This window comes from Parus major, chromosome 19 (genome assembly GCF_001522545.3).
Source record: "Parus major isolate Abel chromosome 19, Parus_major1.1, whole genome shotgun sequence".
In the NCBI taxonomy this organism is placed as follows: domain Eukaryota; kingdom Metazoa; phylum Chordata; class Aves; order Passeriformes; family Paridae; genus Parus; species Parus major.
In genome coordinates, this window is record NC_031787.1 from 5,930,089 (window position 1) to 5,949,669 (window position 19,581).

A 19,581-nucleotide genomic window follows, 5' to 3' on the forward strand; every position below is an offset into this window, starting at 1 on the left:
GCATCAAGGTGACATCCAAAATAACAAACTGCTTGTCCAACCTCCTTATCCCAACAGCCACACCTTTAAGGTTCCTCTGTCACAGGGCTCTGGGTTCTAATAACCCCAAGAAGCTGGTGGATACCCATAGCCCTAGATGTGCCACCTTCTCTCCAACCTACATACTGTTTTCATGCTGAAATGAAGGAAAAACCCACATAGCATTAGGAGCTCTTCTTTCCTACCAGCCACCCCTCAGGCCATTGCTTTTTTTCTGCTCTTCCTCTCTTTTCCACTTGTCCCATATATTTGGAAATGATGCAATATAGACATGAATAATAGTAACATATATTAATATTTCAGCTGCCTGTGTAGGATTTCAACAGGTCCAAGATATTTTAGCACTTATGTCAGGTATCCATACTCTCAAAGTGGGATAATGGGAAACCTTCTGTGCTTTGGAAATTCCTCCTTTTAACTGTATGGGCTCCCTGTTAGTGTGGCTGGCTCCAGAAACCTTCAGCCCAGGCTCTGGGACTGTGGTTTGTTCTGATGGCCATTATTATTTATATCATGCACACCACATTTTTAGAACCATATTGCTTTTGCTCATAAAAGCCACATGGCTATAAATCCAAAGTGTTAAAGTGTCTCCAAGGCTGGAACATAAAATCAATCTCAAGTCAGTAGTATTCCCAGTGTCAGAGGACTGGGGTGACAGCAGGCTCATTTTCAAAAGGATCTTCCATTTTTTTATTGTATCCAACTGCTCCTCTAAACACTGAAATTGCAGGCAGTGCTCCTTTTGTGGCATTTGAGAGTTGAGTGACTGTCACTCCTGCAGAATGTAATGGCTCAAAATGCCTCCTTGGGAGTGAAGTCAAGAATACTAAATGCTGCAGAAAACCATGGAGAACTTAAATCCTCCACAAGAAAATCAAGCTTAAGCCACATTTCATAGGAAAGATCTGATCCAGCATCTCTGCTTGAGCTTGGTAAGTGACCTCTGGCCCAGGAAAGGAACTGTTCAGGATACATTTTTGCAGTGCCCCAGGCTTGTTTGGAGAATAATGTTCCTTATGAAGGGGAGAATGAAGTAGACACCAAGTCTGTATTGTGTTGGCAGATTAAATTACAAATTCCTAAATATTTGATTGCACGTAATAGATTTTTAGGAGTTCAACTAAAGGAAAAATGCTTGAAGAAAGCTAACCATGCTGCTTTCTCTCCATAGCTTGTCCTTTCCTACATTGAATATGTTTCAAGTGACAAGTTCCAAGAAATCATGGAATATCTCCTCAAATGTTTTGAGGACTTCCAAGAAGCAACAAAACATGATACAAGGAGGCAAATTTTTACTGACCTCTTCCACATTTGTGATTATCGAAAGGTAGGCAAAGCAGCCCTCAGTCTAATTTCAATGTGGGAGTGCTCCCAGTTTGGTATTTCTCTGGGTCACTGCTTGCATTTTCTTTTTCTCAACTCTAGAGCCTCTCTTTGTGCTTACTCAGCAGTATTTTAGAGAACAATAGCTGCTGCATTGTTGTCAAATTCATAGTTCTTAGATACAGAAACATCCAATAGCCTACTAACGGATGGCTAATTAGAAATGGAATTACCTAAACTGATGACTTGGGACTGAAGTTTGGTGATTCTGGAGAAGAAATTGACCCATGGCCTTTAATTCTAAAAAATTACCTGCTTCCACAGCATGTTCAGAATATTTGAGTGCTAATTTATCTATTCAGCCACATTTCAGCAAAGCTAATCTGATGTAGATTCACTTTAACAAATGTGCACATTACTTTAATTATTACATAGATTGCATTAATTTTGTTGAATTATTTTATAGATCTGAGGGGCTTCTATCAATAAATCTCATAGTTAAAATTTAAAATGCAAAATAATCCACCTTTACAGCCTCTCTGAGAACAGTACTGTGAACTTCAGCCACAGTTTATGGACAGGAAATTAAAATACAGTAAGTCAGTTACAGAGCTGGAAATGAAACTCAAAAGCCATAATTTGATTTTCAGCAGCTTTAAACTCTATCATCCTCCCAGTACACCTGCATCTCCATTAAAAAGCAAACAAAAAAAGTGCTAGACTCATTAGAAAACTAGTAAATAGTAGGAACTAAAAAAATCAATGGGATAAACTATTGCTAAAATCTTGGCCTTTATCCAAAAAGTGTGGTACTTGTTATGAGTACCCTCAGTCTGGCAGTTGCTGGCTACTACAGAGCAAGCAGTTGCCCTAACCTTAGTTTTCTCCCCTACATAAATTTTATATTCCACCCAGCACTACTCCAGCTATGCTTGCAGTGCCTACCCAGAGTGAACTGTGCTCTACAATGTCATGCTAATAATGTCATTACTGCCAAGAGAAAGGAATTACAGGGCTCGTTTCAACACCAATAGTGTGTTTTAGAGAATAGCAGGCAAGCTGCTGTTTCAGGGGTGAGGGAGGAAATGTGTCTGCTTCCCAACTAGGAGACATTTCACTTTCCTACAGCTCTGTCAAGAAGGGCTGTGATGGATCCTCCTGGCTACAGGAATATACAAACCCAAGTCCTGTCTTTGCAATGCTTTTCCAAAGGATCCCTTCTTTCCTTTCATGTTTTAAAGTGACTTTCTTGCTATTATTTCTGTGGCAGTAATCACCATCTCCATGCTGCTAATCTCACTGGAATCTCAGAGGCAAAGAGCCAAAAATACTAACACAACAGCAGTGAGCAGCTATCAGCAATGATGCCAGTGCTGTGAAAAAAAACCTGATCAGAGCACAGACTTGTGGTTTCCAGGCTCCTTCCCTGCCCTGCAAACTGAGTTCACTAAAGTGTTGTGTGGGGCACGAAGCTCTTTTAAACCTGGCCTGGTTTCTTTTGTAAAGTTCTACTGTACCCACAGGGGAGATAAAAATGCAAAATAACCCAAAGACTTCTACACTTGAACGTGATCCATTACCTGTAGAGCTCATTCTGCAAAGCACAGCAAAGCAGTTGTTTCAGTTCCTAATTTCCATTTGTTTGGTAGCAGGCAGTTATTCCAGTCTGCATGGTGAGTGTGGCTGGCTGCCTCAATGAGCTGCAATTAGGAGCAGGGAGCTGAGAAAGCAGTGTTTAAATTACAGTCAAATTAGAAGGTATCCACATGATCATTATTATGATTTCAAATGCATGCATCCAGAAGGATGGCAGCTCAGCAAGGACAGCCTGGACTATCCAGTGCAGCAGAAACTTCCCAAGACAATCCCAGAACACAGTTGGATCAGTGCTATAATACCTCAAAAGGCAACGGCTCTGTGAAATTTTAGCTTATTTTCTCTGTGCTCACTTGTATCAGTTTCTTTTATAACTATGCATTCATTTCCAGGGATGTTTTAAACATGGGATTTTAAAATTAAATCTAATTGAGTCAGAGATTAGTTTTCAAGCTAATGAAGTTTGAGACAGTCCTGATTATCTTTCTTGTGGTACAGCAACAACAAAGTCTGCTTTCTCATGACCTTTTCTTAGTGTCTGTTCTTCCCTCTTGCTCACTGACAAGCTCATTGTAGGGTTCAGGATACACACATCACATTTCCAGAAAAACAATCAAGTGGTTAAACACTGACCTATCCCTGATTAAATGGCAAGTCTGGTTTAGTCTGTGTTGTCAAAGGAATTACTCATAGGTCACAGAACATTGCTGAAAACAGCTGAGAATCATCACCTGCCAATATCTAGGTGACAAAAAAATTAGGTCAACGTGTTTCAACTCCCTGGGCACTAAAGCTGCCCTGAGTTTTAGGCAGCTGTACAAACACAGATGATTTTCTGTTGTGGAGAGGAGAGGCTGTACCTGTCCTGCTCACAAGGTGCAGCACGAAGGGGAGGCGGGCAGGAATCTGTCATCAGCCTCCTTAGTCACACACCAAGTGGAAATAAAAGGCACTTTTCTTCTAAATTTAAGAATTAGGAAAAATAGCAGAGCTGGGGAGAGAAGTTGGAAATGGTTTCTTGCTGTAGTGCTCCTCTCTTCTATAGAAGGCTATACTGTGACATGTTCTTCCCAGGGTAAGTTGTAAGGAAAAGTGTCCTGAAATAACAGGAACCCCTGCTAAAATGGCAAATCTGTGTAAAGTGGAAATGTTTTAATAAGTAAATAAACCCCCATTAATATTTGACAATTTCAGCTATTTTATCAATTTTTATATATTTACCTATTTTTATATATTTACTTATATTTATATAAAAATAAAACTATTAGATCCAAATAAGAAAAAACTCTTCAAGAATTTGAGTTATCTAAATCCTCTAATTACATTATTTTAATATGTCAAAAAAGGAACTGAATCCCAAAGCAACACCCTTATTTTCTTTTTAATAATACTTCATTCATCTATTCCTATTTCAATGAAGTAAAATTATGCATTAGCACTGCAAAGTTCAGGGCAACCAGCAGATGATTGTGACAAGTAACAGCTGAGGAAATTTGAATGAGAAATTAAGTGTGTGTAATGGAAATACTGAATGGAGGATCCAAATATTCCACAGTGATCTGGGAGCACCTTCAAAAACGTTGTGTGTTTGTGCATCTCCTAAAAGGATCAGAGCACAATCTGATATATTCAACTGAAAGACAAATAACAAGAAGAAATGTTTGCACAGGGATGTGCAAGGTATCTGTATGTTAATGTCAGAAGATACTGGGAATCAGGACCTACATCTTGTAAGTTTAGAGACAGAATTCTGTGATGACATATGTTGTTCCAAACCCATCCGTATCTGAAATTCAACCCTGGTTTCCAGCATTTTTTTACCAGCAGGAATTAAATTCCAGGGTCTGAAGCACTAAAATTGGACCAGATGGCTTCTTATGTTTCAGTTCTGGTCCTTTCTGCAGAACTGGCAAAACCTCTTCCCTGTAGAGGAAGGTGCTGCAGTACCAGCAAATGTGATGTGTTCACTTAGTTCCAACATTAACTTCACCAGTAGGTGAGATGTGTATCTCTGGGTTGTTTCCAAATCCTCTGTTTTTTACTATTGGTGCCAAGAAGTACAGTTTCAGGTTATAAACAATGCAGTCATCTTGAGCTAATTTCCAGAAAAGAGCAGCAAAGTTCTTCCTTTATTTCTTTAGTCTAAGGGCAGACAAAGTTCACAAGGAATTAAAAGCCTGGTGAATTTTACATTTTGAAGGTTTTAAACTAAGAAAAAAATGTGAAAAGTAAATCAATAATTCAGATGGAAAGCTACTCACTACAAATGATGAACTTAAGTAAATCTGTTTCCTAATTAACTACTTTATTTCACTAATGGGAGGGAGATTACAAAGGTGGTGTTTAAATAATGACAACAGGAATACATCATAAAATGGAAAACTTGCAATCGTTTAGGTTTGCTTTACTTTTTAAACCCCACAATTTCCTGATTGGAAATGACCCATTGCATTACCTTTTCCTGGGTTTATCGTCTGTGTACACTCACGCTGAGCAACAAGGATTTAATAAACTCTGCACCTTCCTCTGCACTAGAACTGCTGATACCTCTCACCTCTGTGGTCAAATGTCTATGAATTTTTAAAGGAAATTAGGGAAGTTGTCATAATAGCTCAGATTTTTGGACTAATTATGTTTCCAGGCCAATACATCACACTTCAAAGGAGATGGCAGGGCACAAAACCAAACTACAATGTGCAGTCACTAAGGTAACACAGCACAATCCATAATACATGAAAATTCTTCCATGGTACTGTCAGGCAATCAATATCTGTCTTGAGAGTATGAAATTTTGAAGCTTTGATCTTCACACGAAAAACTCCTTTGGCAGAACAGTTACAATTATCTCACTGTAATTTGTCAAGGACATAGAAGAGGAAGAGCCTGCAAAGTAATATGTGTGGGGAGTTACAGCTCAGCCCAGAAGAAATTTTTGCCTCTGTGAAATAAATTAACTTCTTTGAAATTTGTAGTGATGTTCTGGTAATGGATAATTACCAGTCACAGGTAATTCTTGGCTAATGGTGCCTTTGTAGTGCTACAGATGTTGATGTAAGTCACAAGAATCACAGGAAAAACCCAATAATTGTTATTTTTTTGTCTAGGTTGGTGCCTTGGATAGACAAAAAATACTGGCCCTGCTGAGAGACTTCTACGACAGAAGCCCTGTGACTGATGAGGGGGAATTTTGGAACCCCAGAGAATGTAAGCACATGGGATGTTTCAGTTGTGGTTAAAACATTGGGATTCCACACAAGGCTTGATGGTTCATATACATTTTATAAGTGTTACCAGAAATGAACAGAGCCCAAAAAAAGGACCCAAATGAGTGCTGTGACCTATACACCAGAATTTGCAAGCATGTTTTGCAAAATGTGATGCAATGTTCCGAAATGCTTTGGCATCCATAAGTTTTCCTTGCTACAAAATTTTGAAGTACTTTTTGGGAAATGGAATTAAAGAAAGGCTCTTTCTGAAACAATTGTTCTTTCGTACTGGGCATATTAGAAGTTAATTTTGTGTTTGCACTAAAATACCTCCAGAAAGAAAAAGAAAAAAATGCAGGGAATCATCTGCATGAAAGTAAAATATTTTAAAGATATTAGACATTAATTAATTGCTGAGATCAAATGCAAGGCGAATCTTTCCTTCTTTCCTTCTTAGTGTAGAGAATGATGAAATATTTATTTCAAAGGAAAAGTAGTGTCATGTCTAATACATAGCCAGAAGTGCAGAGCTCTACAGGCAAAGACACTACGCTGAAGTTTTGTGTTCCTGAGATGTGTCTTTGCAGAAGACACTTTCTAGTAGTTTGCATTTCCTTGGCATTACTCTTTTTGTTTAAATTTTCTAGTGCAATACTAGAGAACACAAAACCAGTGCAAACTATCAGCTTACGCATATTTTTTTCTGTTTTAGGGCCAATAATTGAGCTGCAAGATATTAATCTTATGGATTTCTGGGGAAGCCTTGGTGACCAGGAGGTTTGTGAGGAACTCAGTGAAAATTTGGTCTTGTCTCAAACAGAAATTTCTGAGGGAGAGATTTTAGGAAATGAACCTGTAGATGATGATAGCCAAGGGACTGACAGAATGAGCACCAGTGTTGCAGAGGGAGTTGAAGAAATGAGCACGAGCGAAGCTGAAACTGGAGGAATTTCCAAGGAGGAAAATGAAGGAGCAGAGCCAAGTGGTGCTGAAGAGAGCAAGCAAGGTGAGGATGCTGTGTCAGCAGTGGAAACCACTGGCCTTGAAGCTACTGATTTGGATGGAAATACCATCCACAATGAGAAATCCTGTGAGGACACCGAATCTCATGAAGATACCAAAACTGAGAGGGAAGCTGAGCCTGGAACTGTAGACAGACAGGACGAAGCTCTCCCAGGATCAGCCTCTGCTGGAAGCATTGTCACTACAGATGGAGAACCTGGATCTGGAAAACCAGAGGAATCCATCCTGGGCAGAGAGCCTGAGATGGAAACAAAACCAGAAGGAGATTGTACCTCAGCCAGAGAACCTGGATCAGAAGAGCAAGTTAGTCAAGAGGACAGTGGAGTTACAGAGACAGCACCTGAAGCTACAACCACGGCCTCAGGAGACAGAGCCACGATGGACACAGATGTCACTGATACCCAACAGGATGCTCCAGCTGCAGAGGCTGTGAAAGAAACACCTGCAAGCAATGAGAACCAGTCTGACCAACAGCCAGCCTCAGAGACAAGACTGCAGGATGAGGAGCTCTTGCATGGCCAGGGTAAAGGTAAAGTGTTTTCCTTTTTTCTGACAGACCTGAATAATTTTCAGTGTATATATTTGGACTGGTTTAACTACAGGATGTTTTAAATCCATTTCAAAACCATGTGAGTAATTTCTGAGTAGAGAAGACCATAAGCATTGCCATCTTCTCAGCACACTGTTTTCTGCTAAGGTTTCAGAGATTATTCCTCTCATAGGATGGCAGGTGAGTCACTTTGCTGGTGACCTGTATTCAAGGTGCTGAGCAGACATTTTAATTCAAGTAGGGACTTTGTGAAGCAGCAGCATTTTTATAATAAGGAGAAACTTTATGTTCTGTTTCACTCTGTAATATTACTATAGCAAGACAGGAACCTGAGCACATTAAATCTAGAAATTACTTAAATAACTTTTAGACTGACTGCCAATAGGGAGATGTGCTATGAGATCATCTAGCAGGAGCCTTTTATTTTAATCTCTCACTGTGTTTTCAAAGGATGATCCTACTTCATTGTCTACAAAGGCCTTTGTTCTAGGAAGGCTGTGATCAGCCAACTGTGTTTCAAAGAGGCATTTTCTTAAACATCCTAGAAGGGCCAACCTCCTTGCTAGCACTCTGTGAACACTCTTATGTCTCATGGTTTAGAACCCTACAAGAACTGGGTCTACATTGTCTGAGCAATCCAGCGACATTTGCATTATGTCAAGGGTTGTAAAGCTGATGGTACAGCCCCCTGGTACCTACAGCTTTCTGTGGTAACTTCCAGTGCACAGCACTACCCTGTCCTTCAGTCAGTCCTTGGATGTGCATCCTTTTTGTCTGGGACAGCAGTCCCTCAATGAGGTCTTTGTCTCAGACAGCCCCCTGCTGAGTAACAGCAATTCCAGCTCACCTGTAGTCAGGGTTTGACCTGGCTGGAGGATGGCATCCATGCCAGACTGGATCTGCAGAGCTACTATTAGAACAGTATAAGCAGATTAAGGCATTTACTCAGCATGGAGTCAGTCTGTATTCAGCCGTAATTTCCCTGGATAGGAAGTGCAGGATTGAGGGCTGTGTTGATATCTGCCACGTGGTTGGCTTTAGGGCAGCACTTGGCTTCTTGTGACACGTTGTGCTTTCTGTCTTTCAGACTCAGGTCCCAGTGTGGCAGAGATTCAGAACTCTAAGGATTCTTGTACTAAGAGTTCCTTTGCTGCAAGCTGCCTCACCCTGACACAGTTTGTACAGCTCATGGACAATTTCGTTGGTGAAGACATTCCTCTGCCTACTGTGAAGAGGCTTGCTGCATTTATCAAAGGAGAATACAAACAGACAGAAGAGGAAAAAATGAAACAACTAGAAAAAGTAAATATTGATAAGTTTTGCTGATCCCATGTCCAAACAAAAACCAAGCAAATGCCCACAGACACTTAACAAAGTCAACTGTTAATCTGATGCTGGCAGAGCTCTCCACTTGCAGCCTCACATCCTCTGTTCCTTCATGAGACCTTTTACCCCTTTGTTTTCATATAGATGCTCCCTCCCTAGCCCTCAGCTCTGGAAGTGATGACAGACTCATCCTGTAAGAGGTTGTCTGTCTGTCCTAGAGCCGGAGTCAGTGAGACAACAGTTGATATTTAATTGTGAAAGAGCCCAAAACATTCCATTCTGCTTATTCACCTTTATAATAGCCAAGAACCTGATCTCTGACCTACTGCACTGGCATGTTCATAGGAGGTTGTGGATGTTTGGGTTTGCTATGTGCATGGCTGGATGTGAATGTGCATGAGTTTCTTTGCATTTAAGTGGCAAGGTGTTCTTGCCATGTGTTGGAAAGAAAATATTCCCCTTCCTCATGCTCAGCATCAGGGTGCCTCATATCACTTCAGGTCTGTTTTGTGGTGCATTTCTCTAGCTGTGTTCTCCTTTCTGGTTTCCCTCTGTGCTGCTGACCTAATTTGAATGAGATATTGGATCTGACGGCTCCATAGTCTTCACTGAACACAGCACACAGTGCCAGTAGTTTGGCCTTTGAGAGAGTTCTGCTCCAGCCAGTTATCCCTCTGTGCTGGGTTTAGTGGACAAATGGTAACATGCATTTGCTTGGAGCCCACACACTTCAGGGCAGCACCAGCAAAATAACTGTACAGAAAAATGAACTGTCACATCCCAGGGTGTCACAGACAAGGCTGTGGTTAGCTCTTGCTGGGGAGACATTTGTGTTCTGGGAAACTTGCACTTACCTGAGCTGACCTCATCTTAAATCCTGCACCTTCTTCATTTGTCCACTGTGAAATAACTCTCTGCAGTGCTGGTCCTGCCTGGTAAATTGAACTGTCACCTGGGTTTAGTGTTTCTAAGTTATCTCCCAGGGTTAGTGATTCATCTCTAGGCCTGAGCCGTGTACGTACAGATTTGGGCTGGACCATAGGAATGATGTGATTGGTTCAACCATGCAGAGTGTGTCCACACTTGTGTAGTATCCTCATCTGTGTAGTGTCCAGCATTGATGTCCAGGAGTTACCAAACACCAACTGTTCCTCTGTTGCAGGCTCACCACATGGCCCACATGGCCCAAAGGAAACAGCTTTTGGAGGCACTTTTTGAAAAGTGGGACAGCAATGCATGTGGGTCTCTAGACCTGGAAGACGTGGTTGCTGTTCTGAGCACATTCAAGGGAGACGTGGGAAAAGAGGCCTTGATGAAAGGTAAGGAATAATCTCTGCTCTGTGAGAACAAGGAGGCCTTCAACCATTCACAGTGACAGGGTCTATGAAGTTGTTCCAAGCACCAGTTTGGTTCTGCAAGCAGTCATAAGCAGTATGAGGTGTAAAATGGAAAGGAACCCAGTTACCCAGGCCTATTTGTTAATGCATTGCTCCATTCCTTTCTCCTGTGCAAAATTTCCAGGCAGAGAAGTAGCCCAATGTTTTAATGACACTGGGATGAGTTGAAAAATTATTTCAGCAGTAACATGCAATGTATACTTGTGATATGGCAGTGAAAAAACACACATAAAACCTGAAGACATGTTTGCACTTTTAGTCCAGTCCATCTGTGTTATCCAGCTATTTTTAATAGATACATTTTACTCCATTTCCAGCAGGAATGTACTTCACAGGAGAGAACAGCTTTTCTTATGGATCTCAAATAGCCTGAAGTTATCCACACTGTCGCACAGCTCTCATGAATTACAGAGCAGCTTCGAGTATCACGTCTCTGTTGGTTATTTCATTGCATAAACTTAGCAAATTTGGTCCTGATAGGAAAGACTTGGGTCCAGCAGAAGTGCTGCAGGTTCACCTGAACCTGTCTGACAGCCTCATACATATTAACATGTGGGCATAAAGTGCTCTGAAACACTGTATTAGCAATTAAGAACATGTCTGCATACGTGCTTGGGTGGAAAGGACTGGTTTTTTCATCTCCATGCTTGTCTTCATGCTGCTTGTTCTGCTGCAAATCACTAAAAATGGCTCACTCTGGAAACCACCAAAATCTCTTTATCCTTTAGCTTACTGGAGGCAGCTGGTGAGGTGGGGAGCACACCAGCATGTCACAGTTAATCATCTCCAGGCTGTCCAGCCAGGAGAGCAGCTCACTGCTCTCTTGTATTCAAAGCATGCCAGAACATACCATGGAAATATGGAAGGACACAGTCCCTTCCATGAAGGGCTCATAAACTAAAGGACAAATAAACAGAAATGGAGCATAGCAAAATCAATACCACCTACCAGAAACATGAACTATTTCTAGCAGCCTCAACCTAATCTCTCAAGGATGTGGAACAAGCAGGTTTAGGGGAAGGGTTCACAGACATTGAACTTCTCCTAAATGGAAACACAGAGTAAAAAGTGAGTAGAATTATTTGATTGTCCTTGCAAGTAAAAAGTGTAACATTAGCTATAAAGGGGAAAATAATTTACTATGCTGTGGCTCAGTAGTGAAGGAAGTGATCATACCACATTCAACTTCATGTGTATTTTTTCTGCATCCCTTTCTTCAAAGTGAGGAGAAAGTAGAGGTAAAAGTCCAAACATTTTATATTATCAAAAGCTTCTCCATCCCAGTTCTATCAGAAAATCAGAATTAAATTAGAATACTGAACTTCCTTATATGATGGGCTGGATAAGACAGCATTAAGCATCATGGCCCCACCATGACTGGGGCCAAATTAGTACTTGCTAATTCTTCAGCTAAAATCTGTGATCATGATGATAAGATGGTTTGGGTAGGAAGGCACCTGTAAAGATCATCTAGTCCAACACCCTGCCATGAACAGGGACATCTTCGGGTCCAGCAGGATTTGAGAACGGGATGCAGAAAAAATGATGGAAACATCAGTTCCACAGGCGCCGTGAACCAGAGGCTGCGGGAGTCAGGCAGCGCCTGCACGTTCCTCCGGCTGGGCAAGAGCACCCCCGTGAGCCCAGAGCCGGGGCTGGGCACAGCCTGCGCCGCGCTGGGACAGCTCTGACAGACCGGCTGCAGAGTTCAGCAGCACCAGGGGAGACACCAGGGCTGTGAGGGATTCTTGCTCATAGGAGGGAAGCAGGCATCTAGAGAAAAGGATGCGTCCAGTCTGGAAACTGGAGACTACCTGCCAGTGTGACCACTGCCACGTAGGAAAGATAGCTGAAAGAAACCTAGAAGGATGGGCTGAATGGACTCCAACCCAAACCCTGTTTAGGTCTTGATTTGTATTTTGAAAAACTGATTAATCAACTAGATTTTTCCCTGTCTTATTTTCTATTTTTTCTACTAGCAAAGGAACAGCTTTGCTCCCAATACCCACAGCTCAGTAAAGTGGGGAAGCTATCCCCAAAGGCATTCCAGACTTTCCTTGAGTTAATTGCTTCCAAGTTCACTGGCAATGAGGATGAAACTATTGATAACTTGGTGAGATTCCTGACCACAAGTGTGGAACAAAGTCACACCAAGAGCTTGCAAAGCTCAGCCAGGAGGAAATGGCTGCAGGATATCCAGCAAGCGGCTGAGACGGGCGGAACAAGCATGGAACCAGTGTACAAAGCAGTGATTAAGGCTCTGACCCAGGTAGGCATCCTTGCTCTGCCAGTACTGAAAGAATCTCATGGATAATTTTGTCTCCCTTATGGAAGAGCTGACTCAGGTCAGAAATCCATATTCATAGTTTTGGAGCTTCTGAAATGAAACACACCAGAGTCAGTTTGGGACAAAGATGCTTAATTTGTAGTGAAAATATTTTCATTTTTAATTTACAGCTGCAACTTTAGCTGGTTTTCCTCACCATTAAAGCCCTCCTGAAAATCAAACTTCTCTCAGTGTAGCTGAAGTGTTCTTGCAGTATTGTCTGGGTTTGTAAATGTGGCAACTCTGGCACTTGTTTTTTTCTTAAAAGAATCTCCTATTGGAAAATAAATCCATATGGCTTTTTCTTAGGCGCAGATTATAATTAGGGATTCTTTTTCTATTTACTCCTCCCCATTAGCACCAGGAAAAAGGAAATCAGTTTCCCTTTCCAATCAAAATACCAATGTTTGTGCTTGTCACAGAGTGCACTGGGCAGACACGGCCACAGCAGAGACACAGCCACGTCATGGGGTTGATAACACACAAACTCAGCCACCCAGAGCAGCATCTCAGCAAAAATTAAACAAGTGCTAAGTCCATTAAATAAGTGCCAGTGGCTAATGTACAGACTGTAATGGGGAACATTTTGTTGCTAGGACATGGAAGCCCATGGGGATAACAAGAGGATCAGTGCATATATTGCCCTTTTGGAAGAGAACAGGCTCTCCCCAGAGCAGGGCCAGGCTGTCCTGCGCTACGTGGCCTGTACCGCAGATGATGCTCCCTATGTCCTAAACCAAGTACTGCACAGAGACATGAAAGGAGTCAGGTAAGAAAAGCTGCAAATACCTGTTTCATTTTCTCTAGACTGTTTGGAATGTATGGGGCAGTGTTTGGGATGCACAGGAAACTGCAGTTGATGGAGTACTCTAGAGAGGAAATCACCCAAGAGACTGTTGTGGAATGATCCAATATCCTATACATGTCCTTATACGCTGCATGGTCTGCTTAGAACTGTTCTGTTTGGGATTTCACTCCTTTCCTTGGGGAGATTAGCTCACAGTCTAATAAATCTCATCCTTTAGCAAATGTCTGAGGCATTGGGCCTACATTTTCTTCTTTAAAAATTAATTCTGTTATGCCAGTTTATATCCACAGGATATTTTTGAGAACAATGCCTTTCCTCCCCTAGTGTTTACACTATAAACAGCTTTCATGCTTCTTTGCTTGTCATTTCCAAAAGCCAGACATATTTGTCTCTTTAAACATTGCTGCCTCTAACCTATTAAATGTAACTGCCACTTGCTTCTGTATTCCTTTTCATTCCATTCATTAGCTGATGTTTTTACAATGTCCTAAGGATGAAAAGTGCCTCTTTATTAGCACTGCCTTTGGGATGCAAGTGGTAAATGTGGTATTGCTGAGTGTGGTCAGGGTATGGAGCTCACACTTTCCTTCTCTAATGCCAAAAAACAGGGAGAGCTCAAAGCTGCAGTATTTACTGTTTCACTAAAGGTTTTCAGTTCCTCCTGACAAACTTCCTCATAAATTTATATTTTAGCTTTGCAGCCGTTGATCAGGGAAAGCCAATCTATGTTCCAAGAGTTCAGCACCATGGAAACATTCATTTCTGGAACCCTGACCGAAAGGAGGAGAGGAGAGGTTCACTCCTGGTGCTGCCCCTGTATGATGCTCATTGGAGAGTTTTTGGCATTCTAGGACTTGACACTCTTCAGGACCAGAGTCAGAAGTCCATCTTCCTGACCCATGAGATCACTTTCTACGAGGTGGGCACCATCAGGAAGCAGTTTGTTACTCCAACCTGCAAAAGACTTGTGAATTTTACATATTTGTTCTTAGTAAATGTAAGATGTACAACTAAAAAAATATTGGTGGGTCCCCTTCTGCAGTATATGGTGAAAGTGGTGTAAGAACAGCACCTTATCAGTACCCTGCTGATTAGCATCTTATCTGAAATTTATTAAGAGGTATCACTTCATCAATAATTTATTTAATCTTCTCCCGACTAGGACGTTAATTGACCTTTTGTGCAAAGTCCAAAGATTGCAGCTTTTATTTCTTGAAACTCTCAATCTCATGTTTGTGTTCATTTCTATAATATGACATGAAACTTTACTTTTTACGTGGTGGAATAATTCTAAGTGACAACCACCCAAATTTCTTTGGGATGCTCTTTGGGATCAGCTTCACTGTGGATGCATCACCTGGGCAGCATGGAGAACAGCAAGCCAACCTTACCTATCTGTTTGGCTATTCCCACTAAAAATCATCTTTGTCTCCTTAAGGACTTGGCTGTGACCAGGTACTGAGTACTTCAGGGCATTATTTGATAAGGGACATTTCACAGTCACTTTTCCACTTTACAAATTCTGATTAAATCAATTTGTTACAACATGAACATTTGTTACAACATGGGAGCTTTTTTCTCCCAAATTGTGTGGAATTGTCTGGCTCACTTGGAGGATTCTGCTTTCACAGGGAGTTTGCCATGCATTCAGCAAAGCCTACCACCACATCTGCATGCGGGAAAATGTCCTTCAAGTGGCTGTCACTGCTCTGGACTGGTTGTATCCCAGGACACCCAGCATCCACACTGTCACAACCTATCTGGTGACACCTGGCAAAGACAAGGTACTGCAGAGAAAAGGTCTGTAATTTTCAGGGACTGAAAGGCTGCTTTAGAGAGGAAGTGCCATCTCCAGCTGTCTGGTTTTTTCCAGTGGTTTTATCATTAAAGCTGAAGCCCACACAAGATTCTTGTGCCTGCTCATGCAACACAAGGGCTACAAAGGTAGAGAAGGAAGATTCCCTCTGTAAAGGAGCTCCCTCTTCATTCTTTTCATCCTCCCATGTAAAAGAATTCAAGAGCACTGCTAGTATAACCCTTTCTCCATATGAAAAGGGAGTATTCTACTTCAGTGCTCACTGCTGCATAGCAACCAGTAGAGCAGAACCCCACACCCATCCATCCATCCATCCAGCTTTGCTGTCTGGGACTTGCACTAAGGGAAATACGTCTCTTTGGAGATCCTCTGCCTGTCAAAATCATGGTATTTTATAGGGAAAAGAGAATGTTCCAGAAATGTATTAGCTCTTTGTTCTGAACTTATGTCAGCAGCCAAGATGTAAATTCAGCTCAGGAAGTGACTGGTTCCCAATTAGCCAGCTTGTAAAGGCAGCCCTGCTCCATGCAGGACATATTCCAGTTGTTCAGCAGGCACTTGGGCCCTGGGAAGCTTGTCACTTCATGTACCAATGAGTTAAGAAGACAAAAAGTATATGCAATATTTAGGACTGATCCCATGTCATCCCGAAGTCTGCATGACATCTGCTGCAGTCATAATTCAGCTGCTTCCTCTCATAACCATGGTTTATGTTGGCAGTGTTCTGTTGTCATTCCAGGCTCAGCACTGTTCCCTTGTTAGCTGCCTGATAGCCAGGTCACTCGCTCCCCTCTGTTCTTTTCATGTGTCAAGGCACACTGACACAAACATGACATGAGAAAGGACTGCAAGAGGATGAGAAAAAGAATGGAAACCTCTAGGCTTGTGGGTGTTTCTCAGTGTGGAGCCTGGGGTGGATTAAATAGTCCGGCAAAGGGAGGTCCAGGGCAAATTCTTCACCCATCTCTGGGAATAAAACTAAGCTGTGTTGGAAGATGTCTTTAAACAATCTCATTGCTACTGAATGTACCTGGGAGTTTTCTATAAGAAACCATTTCCTCTCTCTCCACACTTCAAAATATCTGTTCCTTTCTTGGATGCAGCTAAACCTTTCTTTTCTCTCTGGCAGAACTATGCTCTGTGCAGGGTGATCACTACAGATAACACAGGACAAAAGGAAATCCACAGCTCTCCTGTTGTTCTCCTCAGAAACGACGACCTCCTCAGGTAGGCTCCAGCACCTGCAATGGGACTGGTCCCCTCTGCTCCTTGACTCAACCTGCATCAGGTTGAGCCACATCACATGAATCCCCTGGTACTGCAGCCCTGAGAGTGTCTGGGTATATATCTCTCACTATCAAGGTTTCTGGTGTGTGTGCACATGGCACTGAACTGTGAATGGCAGAGGAGTATTTTCTCTTCGATTTTAGACTGCAAAAACTTCTGACTTAATGCTTACCAGCTGTCAAGGTTTGCAGGATTATAGCTTACACTAAACCATTTTGCTTTTCAGAATAATCTGTATTTTTTCCTAGACATACTAGTCCTATTTCCTTCAATTCTCCGTTTCCTTCCACTGCCAAGATCCCCACAGATTTGTCTTTTAAGCATATCATCCTTGCTGTCAAAGTTTGAACAGCTATTTGCTGTTTTACTTTTCATAAAACTGTCCAGAACAAACATCAATGCAGTTAGAAACAGCAAACTGCTTTTAAATCAAGAATTGTTAAATTCTCATTATTTTCAGCAATTACCTTGGCCGAGCAATATTGTGTTCACAATGCTATTTATTTCCTTTGTGTACATGCCTTGAATGATACTTTACTCTGTGCAAATTTCAGTTCAAGCAAACAAACTATAATTCAATAATATAATACCTTTATTTTAACAATAAGAGATAAATGTAATCTTAAATACACTAAGTAAATCACCAAAACAAACCAGGATGGTAAATCCTAGCACATTTCATTTCAGAGATTACCTGTTCAAGTGTACAGACAGTTCAGAGGTCACTCTCACTTCTGTCTATGGAGAACACCATATTGCAGTACCTCTTCACGACCTATCAAGGAAAACTCTTGGCATATTTGATATCAGCATTGGACAGCACAAGAAATTACCACGCCAGGAACAGAAAGACCTGCAGAAAATGCTGAAGATGGCCCAAGCTGCCTGCTCAGAGATCCTGCAGAGGTCTCTAGAGGAAACACAACCAACACAAGTGCTGGGTATTGTGCATACACATATGTGAGATAGTTTTTTGTGGTGAAATTAGGACTCCCAGTAAAACTATATTAAAAGTATCATTCCTACAAGTATGGAAAGACAAATAAAAATCCTTGGTATATATAAACTACTCCCTAGCAAGTCTCAGAGCCTAGCAGAGTAGAGATAAACCGAATGGGCAGATTTAAATTCTGGCTCACAAGGTACTTCGTGCCGAAATCAAAAGTGTGAAGCAGACACCTTGTTGCCCTTAGGGATCTAGCACATAGACTGTTAGTAATCTAAGTCCTGAGTAGCAGATGTTTCTGAGCAGCTTCTTGAGATGTTTGTTTTTGATTGCAGAGGCAGAACGTGCGGCAAATGTGAGGCACGCAGGGATTCTGTTCCACCGGTTCATGCTGCAGGAGCTGCGTGAGTGTTTCCAGAAACTCAATGCTGAGAGCTTTGCTGGAATAAAGAGCTGTGCAGAACCCCCAGCTCTGGTACACGATGTAGTTAAGGCTGTGCTGCTGCTTTTGCATCCAGACTGGAAGGGCTCAGAGGAGACTGAGAGCTGGAATCAGTGTAAACTGGTGAGAATTCAAATCGTTGAAAGTTTGTTTTCTATTCTTCCTCCTCCAAGAAGATGCAGTGGAATTTGCCAAGGGGGAAATGACAGTGAAATAATTAATTACCTATAGATTTCCTATATGTTTCTCATCTATTTTTCATTCTGTAAGCTTTTCACAAACACCCTCATGTTTTTGTTCTCTGCATTGCAGAAACTTGATGACAATTTGATTCAGGAGGTTTATTGCTTTGATCCAACTGCTTCATCCATGCAAGTTAAAGCAGAGCTGCTGCTGGACCTCATCACTGGTGAGTATCATAAACTCATTTTGAGGTTACCAGGCACGCTTCAACAATGAAACTGTGTCAATGGCAATGCTCGGCCGAGTGCTTTTAAGGGCCTTACTTCAGAAATTAGCTTTGATTTCACAATAGATTAAACAACAGATAATGGGTCCTAAATATCTGCAGTCTTTTTTGGTCAATAGAAATCAACCTGTTAAATTTAGACTCAAAATTCACTGCCTTCAGGAAAGGGGAGCAAATCAGCTTTGAAGCCTTCCAGAACAAGTGATCTCATTGCAAACCTCCAATAAGCATGAAGAACAAGGGTTCTTTTGGCAAGAAAAGCTGCTTCAGACCTCTGTGCCTTGCCCTAGGGACTGACCCATCTCCAAACAGGAGCACACATTGTGAGCCCTCCTCTTCGTAAACACCATCTGCCAAGTGCTTAATGTACTCACAGGCCATAGACAGGAGCTGTTTCTCAGTCTGTCTTTCTCTCCTTTAATGAACGTGAGCTATTTTGGTGCCAGAGTAGTCAAGAGGCTGTTATTATTATTTGCAATATCTCTGTAAGAGAAATTACTTGTTCTTGTTGACAGCTCTCTCTTCATGATCTAATACCAGTCTGAGAGGCCTGTTAAAAGCCAAATGTGGACAAGAGTTATTACTTTAGCTGGGGATATTTATCAACAGTACCCTGCCTGCTGATAAAGAGTAAACACTTGAGGCAGTCATAGTTCATTTCCATGTGTTCTCCTCATATATATTAAACTAATTCACTGGAAAGAACAAAACAGGCCTAGAGCATCCAGTTTTCCTACAGTTAAGGATGCTGATGTAATTAGATTAAAGAATGTGGCTTTGGAAACTGCAGGTGTGCTAGGAAAGTTTGGTTTCCCAGGATGGAACCTGTTGTGAGAGAGCAGTGTCAGATGAGAGGTGTGAATGCAGGTATAACTCACAGTTACGGGAATTCCTTTAAAATTAACACCAGGTAATTGTCCATATGTTCCATACATAAGTGATGGTTTAGCATTAAAATTTAGCAGACCACTTTTTACAACAGGGCACCCACCACAAAATAAGATAAATTATAGTCAAAAAAAGT

At 41.6% G+C, this 19,581-nt stretch overlaps 1 protein-coding gene across 2 annotated transcripts in view; it reads left to right on the forward strand.

The window, feature by feature from the left end:
• Positions 1–19,581, forward strand: part of EFCAB5 (EF-hand calcium binding domain 5) — a 35,720-nt gene that overhangs the window by 15,728 nt on the left and 411 nt on the right. For both annotated transcript variants that reach the window (XM_033518961.1, XM_015646581.1), the window contains 13 exons: positions 1,214–1,369; positions 6,066–6,165; positions 6,880–7,719; positions 8,828–9,042; positions 10,229–10,385; positions 12,443–12,732; positions 13,386–13,558; positions 14,291–14,516; positions 15,229–15,381; positions 16,543–16,640; positions 17,388–17,641; positions 17,982–18,211; positions 18,401–18,497. In XM_033518961.1, coding sequence (XP_033374852.1) covers positions 1,214–1,369; positions 6,066–6,165; positions 6,880–7,719; positions 8,828–9,042; positions 10,229–10,385; positions 12,443–12,732; positions 13,386–13,558; positions 14,291–14,516; positions 15,229–15,381; positions 16,543–16,640; positions 17,388–17,641; positions 17,982–18,211; positions 18,401–18,497 — 2,989 coding nt within the window. The remainder of the gene's footprint in view (positions 1–1,213; positions 1,370–6,065; positions 6,166–6,879; positions 7,720–8,827; positions 9,043–10,228; positions 10,386–12,442; positions 12,733–13,385; positions 13,559–14,290; positions 14,517–15,228; positions 15,382–16,542; positions 16,641–17,387; positions 17,642–17,981; positions 18,212–18,400; positions 18,498–19,581) is intronic.